Source organism: Lolium rigidum, chromosome 6, assembly GCF_022539505.1.
Source record: "Lolium rigidum isolate FL_2022 chromosome 6, APGP_CSIRO_Lrig_0.1, whole genome shotgun sequence".
NCBI classification, from domain to species: Eukaryota; Viridiplantae; Streptophyta; class Magnoliopsida; order Poales; family Poaceae; genus Lolium; species Lolium rigidum.
In genome coordinates this window covers 46,913,111-46,931,231 of record NC_061513.1, presented here as the reverse complement: position 1 = coordinate 46,931,231, position 18,121 = coordinate 46,913,111, and the positions used below count along the sequence as shown (strand labels likewise).

The window sequence follows — 18,121 nt, the reverse complement described above, 5'->3', positions numbered from 1 at the left end:
CATCTATAGCTAGGCCTGGGCCACTGCCTCAACGCCTGGCTAACGGAGCGGGCCTGACCTCCTAACGTGCCGCCAGTCAGAGCGACGGCAGGCCTTGCTGCCACAAGGAACGGCGGCAGGTGCCACATGTCGCCTGGCACGTCCTGCGGCCACAGGAAAGTGGTCTCTTTTGTCAATTTTTTTTGTAGGTGATCTTTTCTAACAATTCGTTGGGGCATGTGCTCCTTTTTGGCAAAAATTCCGGCTTCTCTGCTAGAGCTGCTCTTATATACATACTTTTTATTCATCTCTCTCTCTTTTTCAGAACGTTATTTTAATTGAGTCAATGTGTGTACCATTTTTGGTTGCTTTTAAAGTTTGAACTTGAAAGTTAGCCAGACACTTAAAAGTAAAGGGTTGCCTAATTTCCGGTCGACTAAGAATTAGCTGAACTCTCAATCAAATGATAGTTCCTCACGATTTTGCACTGTATGAATATACTTTATTGTGTGAATAACTTTTGTACTGCATAAACCATTTAAAAAAAAAAAATAGTTGCAACCCGACTTGCAACATACAAAATTTCAGTTCCAACTCAGCTTGCATTGGAAAATTCGACTTATAAAACACTTGCTATCTTAGTTATAACCTCACTAGCAACTAAAAGTTTCAGTTGCAACACCAATTATAACTCATAAGACGACATCTATTGTGATGCAAAGCTGATTTGGAACTTAACTGGATCCTTAAGTTAATTCTTGGGCGTGACTAGTTCTGAGCCTACTGAGAACTAACTTCGTTCTAAGTAGAATAAGGTTATTGAATCTTAGTTGATGCATGTTGTAACTCACCATTACCACATATCACGAAGTAATTCTAATGGTTTAGAGACATTTTTTCTAGTCCCAACCCACTTGTAATTGAAAAATGAAAAAAAAATCCTAGCTGCAATCTAACTTGCAACTTAATAAACGAATCACGATGCAAATTTGACGTTGCATCAGTCTACTAATCACGAGATTAATTTTTATTCTACTAAGAACTACTAATTATGTTAATTCTTAGCTAGCCGAGGATCAGCACGCTTGGAGTTCAACTCTAGTCAACTTAAAAAAAATTGCAAATGTCTAAATGCATTAGTAGCCTTTTATCTCTCGAGCTAAAGTGCAAATTAAGCAGCACGGTGGGATGCCTCGACAAATTTTCGATAATGGACACTTTATTACTTTATGAAGCAATTAAACCTGGTTTTTGCATAGCTAGGATGCACACATTCGTTTTTCCAAGTCTCAAGTATTATGAAAGTAAAAAACTAAAGGCGAATTACATATCAATCTTGAGCAGTTGTAAAAACACCTAAGGTGAAAGAGGTGGCCTAATCCGTAAATTATGTTGCCACCCATGTTGGGAAAAGTATCCCTCGCCGTAGCCTTCAACCATGTACAAACCTCCGTAAGAACATCTCTAGCAGAAACCTCAAACTGCAAACCCCAAATACGCGTTTACAGGTTGAAAATTCACGATTTGGAGGCTGAAAAATGCCTCCACGGCTGTAAAATAGCATATTGCCGAATATTCCAACCCAGTGACGGTTTTTTACTCTCCACCTTCTTCTTCTTCCCGACCCCACCCCGCGCCGCCACACCACGCCATCGGCCCACGCTCGGCCGCCCCGCACCGGCCATGCCCGCCCACGCCCCGCGGTCAGCCGCCCCGCGCTCGCACGCCGGCTGCTAGCCACGCCCGCGCCCGCACGCCGGCTGCTGGCCACGCCGCGCTCAGTAGCCCGCCCCCGCGCTCAGCATCCCGCCCGCGCCGCTAGCTGCTGGCCATGCCCGCCCACGCCCCGCGCTCGGCTGCCCCAAGCATCCTCGGCGCGCTGCTCGACCACCTCTGCCCGAATTCAACCGGCGGCCAATTCCGGCGAGCGCGGTTCGATTTTGCCTTATCTTCTGTCGAATTACGTGGAAGTTCGCCGGAATTTGACCGGACTCCGGCGAGTTTATCGGCGAGCTGTGTTGGAGCGAGCTGTCGCGAGAGCGTTGACTGTATCTAGGTTGGCCTGCAAAAACCCCAACTGTAAAGGCCGCGGGATTGATATGCAAACAAACCTCCAAAAAATTTACGAGTTTGACCAATTGGGGGTGTGCTAGAGATGCTCTAAAGAGGTCGTGGTTCTCCACCTTCAACAAAGGATGACTCGGCAAATAAATAACCAAACACGAGGCGACCGGGATCAAGAGCCCGTCGGCGGCTCGGCGCCCTCTTGTCAGGCGTCCCGCACTTGGCCGGAACGCGCCAACCGAAGCTCCTCCCAGCGGCCTTGGCATTCCTTCTCCCAAGCGGCGTCACCGCCGTGTAGTTCTTCCACTGCGCAAGCACGTCCCGGAGATCGCTCAACTTGTTCCCAAGGCCGAAGCAGCAGTTGGCGTGCATCGTGCACGCCCTGGTCATGTCGTTGCGGAACAGCCGGCAGAATCCGCCGAAGATAGCCGTGTCGAGGAACTGGAACCGCAGCCGCAGGTCGCCGTCCGCGGCGGCCAACTCGTGCTTGATTTGGTTGAAGATGGTCTGCTCGTGGTCCCGCGGGAAGCGCCACCGCGCTGCCCGCCACCGCCGCAACATCTCCACCGTCCGCCCCGTCGCCTTCACGTAGTAGAAGCCCGTGTTGGGCCAGTTGCCGTCGAGGGCGTCGGCGTCGCCGGAGTAGATGTCGCACGACGTCGCCATGTCCGTGTGCACGCCGATGTGCCGGAACGGGTCCCGAAACCACACGATGTCCACGTCCGTGAAGAGGAAGTTGTAGCCGAGCTGGAGGACGCGCTGTTGCACTTCGAGCTTGGCCCAGACGAGCTCCAGGTAGGCGTCGCTCATGAAGTCGTTAGCGGAGCTCAGGTTCATGGACGTCAGAGCCGTCACCTCGAGGAGGTAGCAGTGCGGGTGCACGCGACGGCAGTGGTGGTAGGCCGCGGCGTCGACGGCGACGATGAGAGTATGGTTTAGGAAGTGCGCGATCCCGTCGCCGGCATAGAAGCTCTCGCGGAAGAGGTCCAGCAGAGAGCCCGGCCGCGCGAACGCCTCGTTCACCGACGTGATGATCACTGTCCGGTCGTCCGTCGCCACCTTCGGCAGCAGCTCCGCCAGCCCTGGGAATAACCTCTCCCCCTGTGTACGTGGCCCGAGAATGTTTAAGACTTTCAGAATTTAGACGTCACCCGAGTCCGGGTGCACCAACACAGTGCAAACTGTATGTACTTACTGTGATGGTGAGCTAGTTACGCCTAACCTTTTTGCCGGCCGATCCGTTGCCGGGGAGATTTGGGCTCATCTGCTGATGAGCTGATCCATTAGCGAAGCTTGAGATGCTTGCCAGCTTCTCGCCGACCCGGTCGGAAGCGAGGAAGAAGAGTAGCAAGGTGGGCACAAGAGCCCCGAGGATGAACGACACCGAGTGGCTAACGCTGGCGCCGTCATGTAGGCTGCCCATGTCGATTGCCACGACCCCTTGTTGAATGTTGATGGTGGTATAGAGGCAAATAATGCTATATCAGCTTGCGAAGTGAGCAAGTGAATGTCGTGGACCAAGTCTCCGCGGAGAAGAAGAAGGCAACCCGACCGCTCGTCCCCAAAATATGTTGTCGCGACCGAGGAAGAGGGCGAGATGGAGTCTGCAAATAAACACTTACTCCATGTGCAAATTGGGTGTGATGTACTCTTCAGACGACGGCCATATGCAGGCGAAGCAAGGTCCATTCCGTGCAAGGTCATCCATTGATCTCGATGCATGGTTGTCCGGCGATCATCATAGTAGTACAGTATCTGCTGCTACGCCGACACGCGAACCTCTGATCCCGGCCCGTTCTTTACGTCACTCCGTGTACGCTACGGCAAGAAGACGAAGTTGACTAAGGCCTCTGGGATTGATGGAGCTACAGAAAGCGTGCGCACTGTCTCTGCGCTGTTATTCCGGCTTGGCATAGCTCATCTAGCTTGGCGGAATTATTTTAAATAAACGTGGAAGCTAACAGACAGACCACGAGAGAGATCAGAAGAAAACAGTTTATTTGTCCTGGAAACTTTGCAGGAAAAAACATAAAGGACAGAAGATACAAAACTATCTCTTGGATTTTTTGCACTAGCTGAAGCCAGTGGCCACCGCCAAACTCCAACGCCGTCTAGACGTGCGCTGGAAGAGACGGCGAGCCTCCACCATTGCCAGATCAAAAAGAGCACCATCGCCAACGAGGCATTGTGAGTCGACGAACAGGCCCATTGCAAGCAACGAGGCACATGTCGATGTGGCATGTCGACCGGGGACGTCCCCGTGCTATCTTGGACAAAGATCCATCACATCCCGACGACGAAGTCGGTGAACAGCGATAGAACCACCACCTCCAGACCAACATCCTTGCTCCAGAGCATCCATCTCGCCCCGGCCCCCAGCGCCGCCGCAGATAACGACGAACGCCACCGACACGTCGAGAAACAAATCTTGCCAGATCTGAAGAAGCGGCGAGAAAACCACGCTGCCGATCTGAAGGATCGACAAGCACACATTGTCATCAACTCTGAAACGCCACCGTGAAGGTCGCCGTCGGTGTGGGAGTGTTATCACCAGATTTTGGCTAAATCAGGAGGTGGGCCGCGATCAAGATGGACTTGGAAGATTACACGTGGAAGATCTCTGAAGCGGCCTTGTTCGGAGAATTTGGGCTAGATTGCGCCTGTATCTTTAATTACAATAGATTGTATCTAGATTAAAAGTTAGAGTTTATCTCGTGCACGGTTTGGTGCACGCCCACATTAGAAAGTCCGCTGGACTATAAATATGTATCTAGGGTTTATGGAATAAACAACAACCAACGTTCAACCACAAACAAATCTCGGCGCATCGCCAACTCCTTCGTCTCGAGGGTTTCTACCGGTAAGCACCATGCTGCCTAGATCGCATCTTGCGATCTAGGCAGCGACAAGCCTACCCACGTTGTTCATGCGTTGCTCGTACCGAAGCCTTTTTGATGGCGAGCAACGTAGTTATCTTAGATATGTTAGGGTTAGCATTGTTCTTCATATTATATGCTATCGTAGTGCAACCCTTGCATGTCTAGCCGCCCTTACACCTATCTTAGGTGTAGGGCGGCACCCCGCTTGATCATAGTTTAGTAGATCTGATCCGTTACGGTTGCTCCTTGTTTCATCAAGGATTAGTTTAACATCCGCAATAGTTAGGCCTTACAAAGGGTTGGAGGATCCAGCGGCGTGTAGGGTGGCGTTTGCTAGCCCTAGAAAGGATGTTCCGGGGATCAACCTCGTGTTGGTTTTTAGGCCCTGTCTAGGATCGGCTTACGGTCACCGTGCGCGAGCGCGAGGCCCAATCGTGAGTAGGATGATCCGATTATGCGGTGAAAACCCTAAATCGTCGTAGATCTCATTAGCTTTACCTTGATCAAGCAGGACCACCATATATTCGGACACCCCGTCCGGATCATGGGTGGATCGGCTCTTTGAGCCGATTCACGAGATAACCCGAGAGCCGATCGAGGCTCGTATTTAACGTTTACGTGTGTGCCCCGCAGAAACTAAGCGAGGCATCATCCACACCTTCCCGACCGGTATAGGTCGGTGGCACGCCCTTGTGATAAACATCGGACGTGCGACCGGGAGGCTTTGCGGGCCGTCGCTCTGAGGGACTGGGGCCAGCCGCAGCCCTAGTTGTTCCCGGCTCTACCGTGTTGCCCGTCTCTTCCCGCCAGGGGGTTTCTGACGTCAACACATTCTGGCACGCCCGGTGGGACACCCTTCGACATCCACAACATCGCCGTCTACATCCGAGATGGCGGAAGATACTCCGGTCACGTACGAGGATCTGCCTGAAGAGCTCAAGAAGAAACATGACGAGATCAAGGCAGTCCTCGAAGCCGAACTCATCGGCTCTTTCCACCGAACCCGCTCCCATGGCGTCAGGTGGAAGGGTTTCACACCTGAAGGCGCACTCGATGGAGTGGACCTGTCCGCCCCGTCAGAAGAACGCACCAGGTCGCTGAAGTACGAGGATTTGCCCTAGGAGCTCAAAAGGAAACATGACGATATCAAGGCAACCCTCGAAGCCGAACTCATCGGCTCCTCTGAGAAGACCCAGCCGCACGATATCAAGCTCGGTAGAGACTCACGTCCGTCGCCTGGCGTCAACATGGTGGATCTCAGCCACTCCATAGGCCAGCCAAAGTTCTCCTTTGGTGTCAACATGGCAGGGCTTGCGAGCCGCCATGGCAAAGACGAAGCAGAAAGCAGCCACTCCCGTGGCAAGGACAAAGAGGAGGCCGATCCACGCGACCGGCCCCGAGATGATGATAGACGGTACCTGACAGAAGAGGAAGTGAGAAGTGTGCGGTATCAACGTCCACTCTCCGAGCATCTCCTCAACAAATATGAGCAGCAGTACGACCGACGTCGGCGCTACGACGTAGATGATGAGAGAAATTGTCGGTCTGATGCAGAGGTCAGGAGGTACCGTCAACATGATAGAAGCAACGACGGGTACAATCGTCGCGCCGAAGGAAGGTCAAGGGGGCAGGATGACATGGATAGGCACTGGGACTGTCCGTTCTTCAAACATTGCTGGGACTCAGGAATGAGCCGATCGCCAACAATCGAGAACTGCCCAGAATGCAAGCAAAGGAAGAAGGATGCCGCTAACGTGTCCGTGTTCAAGCGTCTAGGGCCTCTCCCGCCTCGGAACAAGCATGCTGAGTCCGCTCGGGTGGAAGATCTCGAGGAACTAGAGGACGATGATGAAGAAGATAAATATCATCGGCCCGGTGGTGCCCCGATGGGCTCAGCCGTTCCCAAAAGCGAAGGGTTCAGCGTCCGCGTGGGTTGGAAGAAGCTGAAAGATTGTATCTGCACACGCTAAGGAAGGCACGTCCTGATCTGGCCGCCAAAATTCGGCGAACCTTGGACGAAGAAGGTCGGCCACAAAGAAAAGAGTGGCGCCCCAAGCAGAGGAAAGCCGATGATGATACATCGGCTGGCACAAACATGGTCTTCATTCTTCCAACGGAGTTTAGCGCTCCAAGATTATATGAAGCACCTATGGCACAATTAGACTGCGGCCCACGGCCGGTCATCTTTGAGAAGCCAAAAGAAAGAAGTTACAGGCATCTGAAGGCCCTGTACTTGCGAGGTTACATCAATGGGCAGCCTGTCAACAAGATGTTGGTAGACACCGGGGCGGCAGTTAACATTATGCCATACTCCATGCTACGTCGGTTGGGACGCTCCAGCTCGGATCTGATCAAGACCAACGTAACATTGAGAGATTTCAACGGCCAAGCATCTGACGCACAAGGTGTTCTGAATGTGGATCTGACCGTAGGAAGGAAAACTGTCCCTACGACGTTCTTTATCGTCGATAGCAAGAGTACCTACGCTGTCCTACTAGGGAGAGATTGGATCCACGCCAACTGTTGCATTCCATCCACGATGCACCAATGCCTGATACAGTGGGATGGAGATGAAGTAGAAGTCGTCCACGCGGATGATTCGGTCGAAGTTTCAACAGCCGGCATGGACGTTTGGGAGACATCGGGCCAAGAGCCACTCTCGAGCATCAATTTGGACGACCGCGAGCGCATCGACGTGACAAAGAACGGGGTTAGGCTGGTTTTATCCACAGGCCCGATCGTGTAACAAAGCGAACGCCGATGAACAAACGTGGCGAGGCTGATCTTTATGATCGGCCCCAAAAAAGTCCATGAAGGAACATTACAAAACCTTCATCGAACAAGCAACTTGGAGGCCGATCCCAGCAATCGGCCAAAATTATCTTCACCATCCATTCTCGCTCGGGTTCAACATGTTATCCAACGGAGCCGATACCATCAATTCTCCGGATAGAATCGGCTCGGGGGCACCTAGTGGATAAAACACGAAGATATGCAGTAGAAGTAGCTCATCCCTTGGTGATGGGTATTGGAGTGTGGGGGCCGATGCATAAGTCGGCCGCGTAAAAAAAAAATCTCAAAAAATTCGAAAAATTTTGAGCACAGCCGATGTGCAGACATCGACTTAAGGATCAATGGAGCAGGAAGTGGGTCTTCCCTTCAAGGACCCCTAGTTCCAAGTCTTCAAGTTCAGCAGCGTTAGCAGCGAGGAACGTGACATCTTCTAGAACCAGGACTGCAGGATTGCGGATCGTAACCCTGACTAATGGCAAGGGCAGCTCGCCCTGAAATTTCTTCGCTCTGAAGAACCGATTTTTGTTATCGGTTGATGCTGCATTACGAGTTGGAAACCGAGGATAACCGACGCGGTCGGTTCACTGCTATTCTCGCCCCGACTGAAGCTCGGGGGGGAGCTTGACCCGAAGGATCCTGTGCTACAGAAAGCCAATTTTGTTGGAATCGGCTGACTCTGCATCACGACTTGTCTGAAGAATGGTACTGATATTGCAAAATTATCAGTTTTCAGCATGCCAGTCGATTCAGCCGACAAGCCCGGGGCTCGTTGTAGACACCTGCCCGAAGCCGATTGCCGACTCGGTAGATGGGCTGGTTAGATTCAATGATCCCTTTTGAGGTGTTTCGTGATGCGGAGCCGATGCACGGTCATCGACCTTAGTACAAGTGCGCAAAGTTGCCAGAGCTGCCGGCTCGAGCAGTACTATCAGAGGAATGTTGGCATGCAAGTCAGCCTTGTCCATGGAACTGTGGGTAATCATCCACCGTATCGAATGCCAACGGAAGAAAGGTGATCGGCTGGTGGCCCTGCAGGATAGCTCTCTTGGACGTGATCGAGCCCGCCCTGAAATGTCGATGATCTGGGAAACCGGCTTGTTGGAATCGGCTGATGCGGCACCACGCTTGGGAAGCCGGTGATGGTCCATTAGGCTGGTCCATTTTTATCCTCGCCTTGGCCGAGGCTCGGGGGGCAGCTCGCCTTCAAGGTTTAGCCGATTTTGTCGAAATCGGCTCACTTTTCATCACGGCTCGTTTGAAAGATGGTGAATTATTGCAGAAGGAAACTGCCGGAGCTGAGTGAGCGGAATTTGGAGAGGATAATGCGGCAGAAGAATGTCTGAAATTTAAAGTTAATAAGGAGACTGGACATTATTTCAGGGGTTTTGCCGCTAAGTTTAACATGCCATCATGTGAGATCTGTTTTTACAAGTCCTAGGATTTGCGCGATTATGGCTTGGTCTTGTTTGACCGGGAGTTTGGGTCCGGATGGATCTATCTCGAAATTTATCGTGAGGGACCGACGCGCTGCCGTCGGCTCACTGGGCTTTGACCCAATTGACAATCGGCAGAATCAGCACGAAGGACAATCGGCTAAATTATCCTAAGGGAAATCGGCGAAATCAAATTGGGGAATTTCTTCATTGATAAACCAGATTTCTTACACAGAAGAGCTGATTGCTCTCAAAAGGGAGTACTAAGGGGATACATTGCCCCGTCTACGGCTACTGATCCTATGCTAAGGGCCCTATCTACGGGCCGTTGCTGCCCTCGTCGTCGCCGTCATCGCCGCTGTCGGCGCTGCTCCCGGCCGGCTCGTCGTCGCTGCTCCGGCCGGCCGCCGACAGGACCTTCGTTGTCCTCGTCTTCCTCGTCGTCGTCATCGTCGTCGCTGTCGAAGTCACTCAGATTCCCCGGCCAGGGGCAATGGCGCTTGGCCGGCGGCTCGTCGGGGAAGCTGTCGTCGTCGTCCTCCTCTTCCTCCTCCTTCACCTCCTCGGAGGTGGTGAAGTCATCCCAGGAGAAGCGATCGTCATCGCTCTCCTCCTCCGATTCCCCGTCGGCGAGGAAGCGGAGGTCACTCTCCCCGTCCGTCGAGGATTTGTCATCCTCCGACCAGAGGGAGAAGTCATGGCTCGACTCCTCCCCGGCTTCAATGGCGCGGCGGATGTTGGCCGCGTGGACCGCCGCCGGGTTCGGCTCCGGCGTCGGCTCGCGAGACGAAGAGGACTGGGTGGAAAGATCCGACGAGGCGGAGGAGGAAGAAGACATTGTGGCAGAGGAGGAGTTTTTGGAAGTGCTAATGCGAAGAGGATGAAGAGGAGAACTGTTCGATGCGGTTAAATGAAAGGAGATGGGGATTTAATTTTCGAGCGATTTTCGAGGACATGGTGCCAAAACTCGTCAAATCGTGCAGAGAAGTTGGGAAGGCAAGTCGTCATGATGAAGCATACCGTGACGGTTCCGCTCTGCCACGACATGACCCCTCGGAGAAAAACGAGTGGTTTTGAAATTATCATTACCAAAACCAGGGGGGCATGTGTTATCACCAGATTTTGGCTAAATCAGGAGGTGGGCCGCGATCAAGATGGACTTGGAAGATTACACGTGGAAGATCTCTGAAGCGGCCTTGTTCGGAGAACTTGGGCTAGATTGCCCCTGTATCTTTAATTACAATAGATTGTATCTAGATTAAAAGTTAGAGTTTATCTCGTGCACGGTTTGGTGCACGCCCACATTAGAAAGTCCGCTGGACTATAAATATGTATCTAGGGTTTATGGAATAAACAACAACCAACGTTCAACCACAAACAAATCTCGGCGCATCGCCAACTCCTTCGTCTCGAGGGTTTCTACCGGAAGCACCATGCTGCCTAGATCGCATCTTGCGATCTAGGCAGCACAAGCCTACCCACGTTGTTCATGCGTTGCTCGTACTGAAGCCTTTTTGATGGCGAGCAACGTAGTTATCTTAGATATGTTAGGGTTAGCATTGTTCTTCATATTATATGCTATCGTAGTGCAACCCTTGCATGTCTAGCCGCCCTTACACCTATCTTAGGTGTAGGGGCGGCACCCCGCTTGATCATAGTTTAGTAGATCTGATCCGTTACGGTTGCTCCTTGTTTCATCAAGGATTAGTTTAACATCCGCAATAGTTAGGCCTTACAAAGGGTTGGAGGATCCAGCGGCGTGTAGGGTGGCGTTTGCTAGCCCTAGAAAGGATGTTCCGGGGATCAACCTCGTGTTGGTTTTTAGGCCCTGTCTAGGATCGGCTTACGGTCACCGTGCGCGAGCGCGAGGCCCAATCGTGAGTAGGATGATCCGATTATGCGGTGAAAACCCTAAATCGTCGTAGATCTCATTAGCTTTACCTTGATCAAGCAGGACCACCATATATTCGGACACCCCGTCCGGATCATGGGTGGATCGGCTCTTTGAGCCGATTCACGAGATAACCCGAGAGCCGATCGAGGCTCGTATTTAACGTTTACGTGTGTGCCCCGCAGGAAACTAAGCGAGGCATCATCCACACCTTCCCGACCAGGTATAGGTCGGGTGGCACGCCCTTGTGATAAACATCGGACGTGCGACCAGGAGGCTTTGCGGGCCGTCGCTCTGAGGGACTGGGGCCAGCCGCAGCCCTAGTTGTTCCCGGCTCTACTGTGTTGCCCGTCTCTGCCCGCCAGGGGGTTTCTGACGTCAACAGGGAGTAGAGTTGAGGCAGATTTATTTGCTCGGGCGCCGCTTCCACCACCCCAACGACGCACCATAGCAGACAAGCCCTAACCCTACATACATATCAAAGGAACGAGATCCCCCCTCCCTCCTGCCGCCGGAGCGGCAAGTGGAGAAGAGGGGATCAGCGCCCTGGCTAGAGGAGATTGGAGGGAGGGAGGTCACGCCGCCGCCTCTGTTCGCAGGAGGGAGACGCGAAACAGTCGGTTCCGTTTGCAAAGAGTTGTCATATGCAACGCCTAGCTTGGCGGAATTTTTGTAACCTAGAATGCGGCAATGCGCTATATGCCTATCCCCGAAAGTATATTTTGGGGGTAAGTTCAGAAAATTGCGAAAAAAGCATGCATTGTAGAGAATGGATAATGGTATGTACGCGCAAAGTTCTGAACTTAAAATATGAACAATTATGGTATGTACAAAAATTACTAAATAAGTAAATATTCGAGCTGCATACTAAGTTCCAAATTTTGTAACCTAACATAAATATGTATAAGCTTATGATTTTTAGCAGTTCACAAATTTCCTAACTTGTTATGCAATTTGCACGAGTTACTTTTTATCACATAGCTACACAGGTGATTTGTTTTGTGACTTGTGGAAGCTTGGAAATACAATTATGGAGGAGACACAAATCTTCGAGTAGAACAGAAACTATGTCCACATGATGATTCCTAGAAAGTCAACCCTAAGAAAATATTGAATACGCGCCATTTTTTTAGAGAAGGAGAGATAGACTGGCTGAAACGAATGCTATTAATTTTTTTCGAGGTTGACGGGGGAAATCCCCACCGCTTGTTGCATTACATCGAAAGTAGCCTGGGAAGCTCAAGTTCTTACAAACAGATTGGAGAAATACAGGGGTACAAGGGAGAGAAAATAGAAAAAAATACCGAAAAACCTACTAGAAACAGGGAACAAAAGGAAGGGGGAGGTTAGCATACGAAGCCAACCGAACCCCTGGGAGGCAAGCATCTCAAAGGAAGAGCACCACGACTTGGCAAGGCGACCGACGACAAAGGGCCTGCAAAACCGAGACCAAACACAGTGTGTCGACCCCGTGGTCGAATGGCGATGCATAATCAAGTCATGCCACAAGGCGTGAACCAGAGCAAAGTCACAACCAGACCGCCGCCTTGAGGGCCTCAAGCCGTCCGCCAGGGAGGCCTCCGGTGATACCTCCACACCGAAGGAAAGCAGCCCAGAGGAACAGGCAGCGGAATACGTGGACACCAGACATTGGGCACACGAAGAAGCATCACTGGCACGGTCGAAAGGCGTCGGATAGCCGAGACCGTGTGATGACACCGGTGTGCTGTCGGCGAAGCCGAAGGGCGATATACTGCCGAGACCAAGCACAATCGAAGGGCATCGGATAGCCAAGACTGGGGCGACGACACCGGTGTGCCACCCGCGTGGTCGAAGGGCAACGATAGCCGAGGCCACCCCAGGACGTCCAGGCAGCCCCGCCTGGGCCACCATGACAACAGCTAGCCCCAGAAGGATACACCCCAAGGCCTGGTGGGAAGACGAGAGGCACATCTGTCTGACATGTGCGAAGCTCCAGAACGGTGCGCCCAAGGAGGAAGAACGACGCAGAGAGCACCGTCACCGCCAGTTCCGGACCATGCTCGGAACAGAGATTTCTCTCGGAGAAATGGCACGCACGTCGGGACAGGTCGACCTCTCCCACACGACGTAAACCACATCCAAGGTGGACACGGGCCACCGGTCTGGCAGCGGTCGAACCACCGATGGTCCAAAGAGGACAGGAGCGCAGCTGGCAGGCCCTGGCCTAGACCCCTGGCCTCCACGGCCAGAACCACGGGGAAGGAGGATCAGAGAGGCAGGCGCCCGCCACCAAGGGTGGCGAAGCGCAGGACCACGCGATGAAGGCAGCATCAGCAGGTTCTTCGCCAGGGGCGCGGCCGCAGGAACTCGTGCCGCCGGCGCGAAAAGGGGCCGAGCACGCCAGCAGGCCCCCGAGAAGGAGCACATCCGCGGATGGATGAGCATGGGGCAACGAAGACGAGCATGGCCGGGCCGGCGGCGCACCTGGGCACGCGAGGAAGGGGAGGAACTTGGGGGTTTGATTTTTGGGGGAGAGTGCTCCCTGTCGCCTCCGTCCGCCGTGGGACGGCCTCATCTGGCAGCAGTGGGGGCAGAAGGCGAGGTTTGGGAGGGGGTTATGGCGGAGGCGCGGGGGTCGCCTCGGAGTCGCCCGAGAGCGACCCGGAGGCTAGGGTTTCCTCTCGTTTCCCTTTTTTCACCAACGAATGCTACTATGAGACGGGGGATCTAATCCTAGGTAATCCGGACGATGACACAGGGTGTAGAACTTTTTTTAACCAGTATATCTATCTATATATATACCTAATAATAAAGTACGAAGTGTATCCGTGGTTTGGTTGATCGATACAGTCTTCCCTCCCTCATGTTAGGTCGGTCCGTTCGTGCTCGTGAAGGAAACTCATCATATAGAAACTTTGGTATCCTGGCTAGACCCGAGTTGTCCTCTCGTTTTCCCTTCTCTGTCTCTTTTTGAGTCTTTAAATACAGGAGCAATCGTGGCCATGCATCAAACCAAATCGATCCAATTTTGCGATCAAAATCGAGAGTTCCAATCGCCGGAACTTGCTTTCGACGGGTTTCGCTAGAGTTGAGGACGGAAGGAGGCACTCGGCCAGGGCTGGTTGTGGGCGTCGCTCCAGTGGGCTCAGAGAGCGAGCGGACACAGATGTGACCTCCAGGTCTTCGTTGATCGGAGAACGTTCCTCAGGCAGAAATTTTGCATGGCCTCGCCGTGGACGTCCTCCATGCATCTTCTCCGTGGACCACAGCGGAAGTAGTCTTCTTGGTCGCGTCCTTCCTCTGCTCCCACCACGCCGGCACAGAACAACCACGCGAGAGCAGCTCATCGAGTTGACAGTGTCCACCACGATGATAACGAGGGAAGTGTTCAACACCAACTGCACAACAACAACAATTAAGGGCACAACCTCTCACGGCTGGAAGAGAACGAGAACTCCCCGGCGGCCTACTGCATCCGCGGCGTGTACCACGACTCCCAGAGCGAACAAGCTCGTCCGGGAGCGGGGAGGACAGACCGCCAAACGCTCAGAGCATCTCTAACAGATACGGCAAACCCCAAATCCCAAATCCGCGTATCCAGGGTACCCAACTCGGATTTGGGGTTCGAAAACAGCACACGCAGTTCAGATACGCGATAAATAAACTGCAAATTCAAACATTTGATTCGCGTCATTGTTCATACAAACACGGAGTTCAACAGCGGAGCCTAGTGCTCTGCTTCTCTATGTCAATGGCGCCGCCGTGGCGAACAAAATGCAGTAACAATAAATCTACCGGAGCTACGTGCCGCGGCGGCGGAGCCGGCAGCCTACTCGTTGTCGAGCTCGATGTAGACCTCGTCCTACGCCACCTGCTCGCGGCGCCACTCCTGCTTCTTGCCAGCGTTGCGCGCGGACTTCTCCTCGACGAGCTTCGTCACCGTGCCGAGGGCCGCCTCGGCGACGAAGTCGCCTGGCTTGAGTGCGGGCGCCTCCTTCTCCAGCCTCGCCGCGATTGCGGCGATGTCCTCGTCCGCCGTGTAGTCAGCGGGGTCGAACCGCGGCGGTGGGGGCAGCCCGCTCGAGATCGAGCCGTCCGAGAAGGCGACGCGGCGCGAGGCCGCGGTGCGCTGGAGCTTGACGCTTCCATGTCATGGGAGCTTGAGCGGTGCGGCAGTGTAGCTCGCGACCTTCGACGCCTCGAGGTCGCGGTGGTACTGCGACTCGCGCCGCGCGAAGGCGCGCGGCGGCCTGGGCCCCTGGTGCAGCCACCAGTACGAGCCGCAGATGCGGGCGACGTCGGAGGTCCGCCGCTGCCGCTCGTTCTCCGCGGCAGTGAGCTTGCGCTCGCCGGCGGAGCCACCTCCCACTCTACCTCCCCCGCGTCCTTCCCAACCTCCGCCGGACACCATGCAGCCGGGATTTCTCGCCGGCGCGCGCTGATTTGATGTCGGAGCTGGGCGGATTGCTCGTCGGCGGTAGGCGGAGAGGTGGAGGAGCGGATGGGGTTTGGCCCCCCATCCGCCTCGCTGACCGCTATATATGCAGGCAGTTTGGCGATTTGGGCTGCGGCCTGGATCCAATATCCGGGCCAGACCACCGATGCGGCGTCTGGTCTGACCCAAAAATGCGCCGAAATCAGTGCAAAACAAAGTGACAATTTTAGTTTAGATAGTTTTTATAGTCGTGGCATTTGCTTTACCAAGGAGAGTATGAGAAAGGGAAAACTAAGCTTAAGGCCACGTGAGCTCATCAATTTTGGAGTCGAGTTTTCTATCACACCAACTGCTACATAGGACTTCGTCATGTTAAAAAAAAATCAACCCGTACAACGCACGATCAATTTTCCTAGTTAGTACAAATAGGCCATTTGATATAAGAATTAGGCTAATCACAACACTTATTTAACATTGGCTTGGGGTTTTGGCAGATCCTAGATCCACCACTGCTTTGAGAGATCTCTTAAGACTTTTAAGTGACCTCCCACACCCCACGTGAGAAGGGCCACATTGAGAGTAAATCGTCTTCTTGCCGGGTATCACATCACTTATGTGTTCCCCGAGTGTCCTCGTGGGAGAGCTAGGTTTTTTCGCAGATTTGGGTACTAAAGTTTAAAAATGTTTGGACCGAGAGTCCAATTACAAATCATTAATCTTATGTTCCTTATTTTCATCTATAAAATTAGATCTCCTATTGATATGTGTTGGTTCGATTTTTTATGTCATTTTTTATTGCTTTCTTGAAACAACTGCAATATCTACTATCAAATATATGAGCCTTCAAATTAGATCACATATTGATATGTCTTGGTAAATTATTAATCCAATTTTGTAATGCCATAAGTGGAATATGTGCAAGCACATGCCAAATATATGGATTGCATTAATTCGACTACTATGTTTTGATCGGCGCAAAATAAAACACTATGTTTCAAGAATTGTCTCTCTCTCTATGTATTTTGCTACCATCTGCGTATTATATATTATATGTGCTACCTTGGCCCCATAAGTGATTATCCTAACTATGTGTTTTGTTCTGTTTTTAGATATATTGCATTTACTTTTATTACATGTAGTTGTACGATATTCAGATGTATTTTTTTGTGCTTCGTACACGCAATGTCCTAAGTGCATGTTTCTGTCCTTATATGTATTAGCATTTAGTTGTACTTTATTATCTTGCAACGTCAAAATGCAATGTCCTAACATGGTGGATCGTAGAGAGGGTGTGGTTCATCCTCTAAGTTAGACTTGCCCACTTAACATTACATACTAACGGGTTTTTTTCTCTCTTGGGCCTTCATATTTGACTTATTTATCATATACATTCGTTCACTTGTTGATCTTGACTTGAGGCCGACTTGAGTTGACTTTATTTGACCACCTTGACCATGCAGGGATTGATAGGTATTTATCCATTACCACCACATTTATCAAATGTTTATCAACAAAATTATTAATGCATTTAATGTGATTGATTTAACACTATATAATTTAAATGGCATTCCTTATCTAACATACTAGAAAGGGAAGACTAGCATCCCTACCATGCGGATGTAATTAATTCGTTAATAAATGTTCAATAATGGCATTAATTATTCAACATACACATAATTAGCATTAATTCACTATATAAGGCTTGTCATTTCTACATTCTCCTTTTAATCCTACAAGCTCCACAACTATCAACAAAATCCATTATCAACACCATAGCTAAGCTAACATGAGGGCGACCCTTACGCTGCTCATGACTCTTACCTTACTTGTGCTACCATCAGGTACAATCCAGTCGTGTAGTACCTTTCTCAACAATATCTATTTACCAAATTATTGCAATTATAACGGTGTTTTTGTGTCTTCTTCTGAAATATTCTAGATGCAAGGTACTATTGTGTTTCACAAGTTCTTCCTCCATTGGGAACGGCATGCGATCGCAACAATTGCGAGGATACATGCCAGAAGGAGAACAATGATACTCCTTGTGAAAAAGGCGGCACGTGCACTTGGAGGTCCAATTGTATAGCTAATGGTTGCAACTGCACATTGTGCACATATCTCAACCGTACATATGCCTACCCAATAGACGGATCATAAACCACCTCAATATAATGGCATGTTCAATCAAATAATAATGATGTTCTAGTTGTTTATTACTAGTTCTTCTCATGCAAAAAATTATATGAAAAGTGAAGTGCATATTTCTGACCAACATTACATGGACTTGTGAAGTGATCTATAAATGTTGTTTATTTGTAGCTTCGGGCAGAAGGTGTGTATGCTACATGAGAACAAAGATGGACAAACATGCACATTTGCACTAAGGATATTTTTTAACATAAATCAACATCGGCTTTTTTTCAAATAAATGTCACTCTACACGCGTTAGCCTCACTTGGGCCCATTTACATAATTTTTCCAACTCTAGATATTTATATCTTCAAATAGTTACGGTAGTTTGTAGTGGTTTTCTTAGATTGTTGTCAGGTTATATAAACGGATAAATAATCACACAACTAACAAGTGTGAACACACCTTGAGACACCATATAAGAGAAGTGATGTGAGACGCTTATTTGGCATTTTTTCCACTGTAATTCAGACAT

At 51.1% G+C, this 18,121-nt stretch overlaps 1 protein-coding gene across 1 annotated transcript; it reads right to left on the bottom strand.

Moving 5' to 3' along the window:
* Positions 1–2,139: 2,139 nt before the first annotated feature.
* Positions 2,140–3,466, bottom strand: LOC124662560 (uncharacterized protein At4g15970-like). Its single transcript, XM_047200380.1, has 2 exons — positions 3,266–3,466; positions 2,140–3,144 (listed from the first exon to the last, which is right to left on the bottom strand). Exons 1-2 carry the CDS (start codon positions 3,464–3,466, stop codon positions 2,140–2,142), a joined length of 1,206 nt encoding a protein of 401 aa, XP_047056336.1.
* Positions 3,467–18,121: the final 14,655 nt, after the last annotated feature.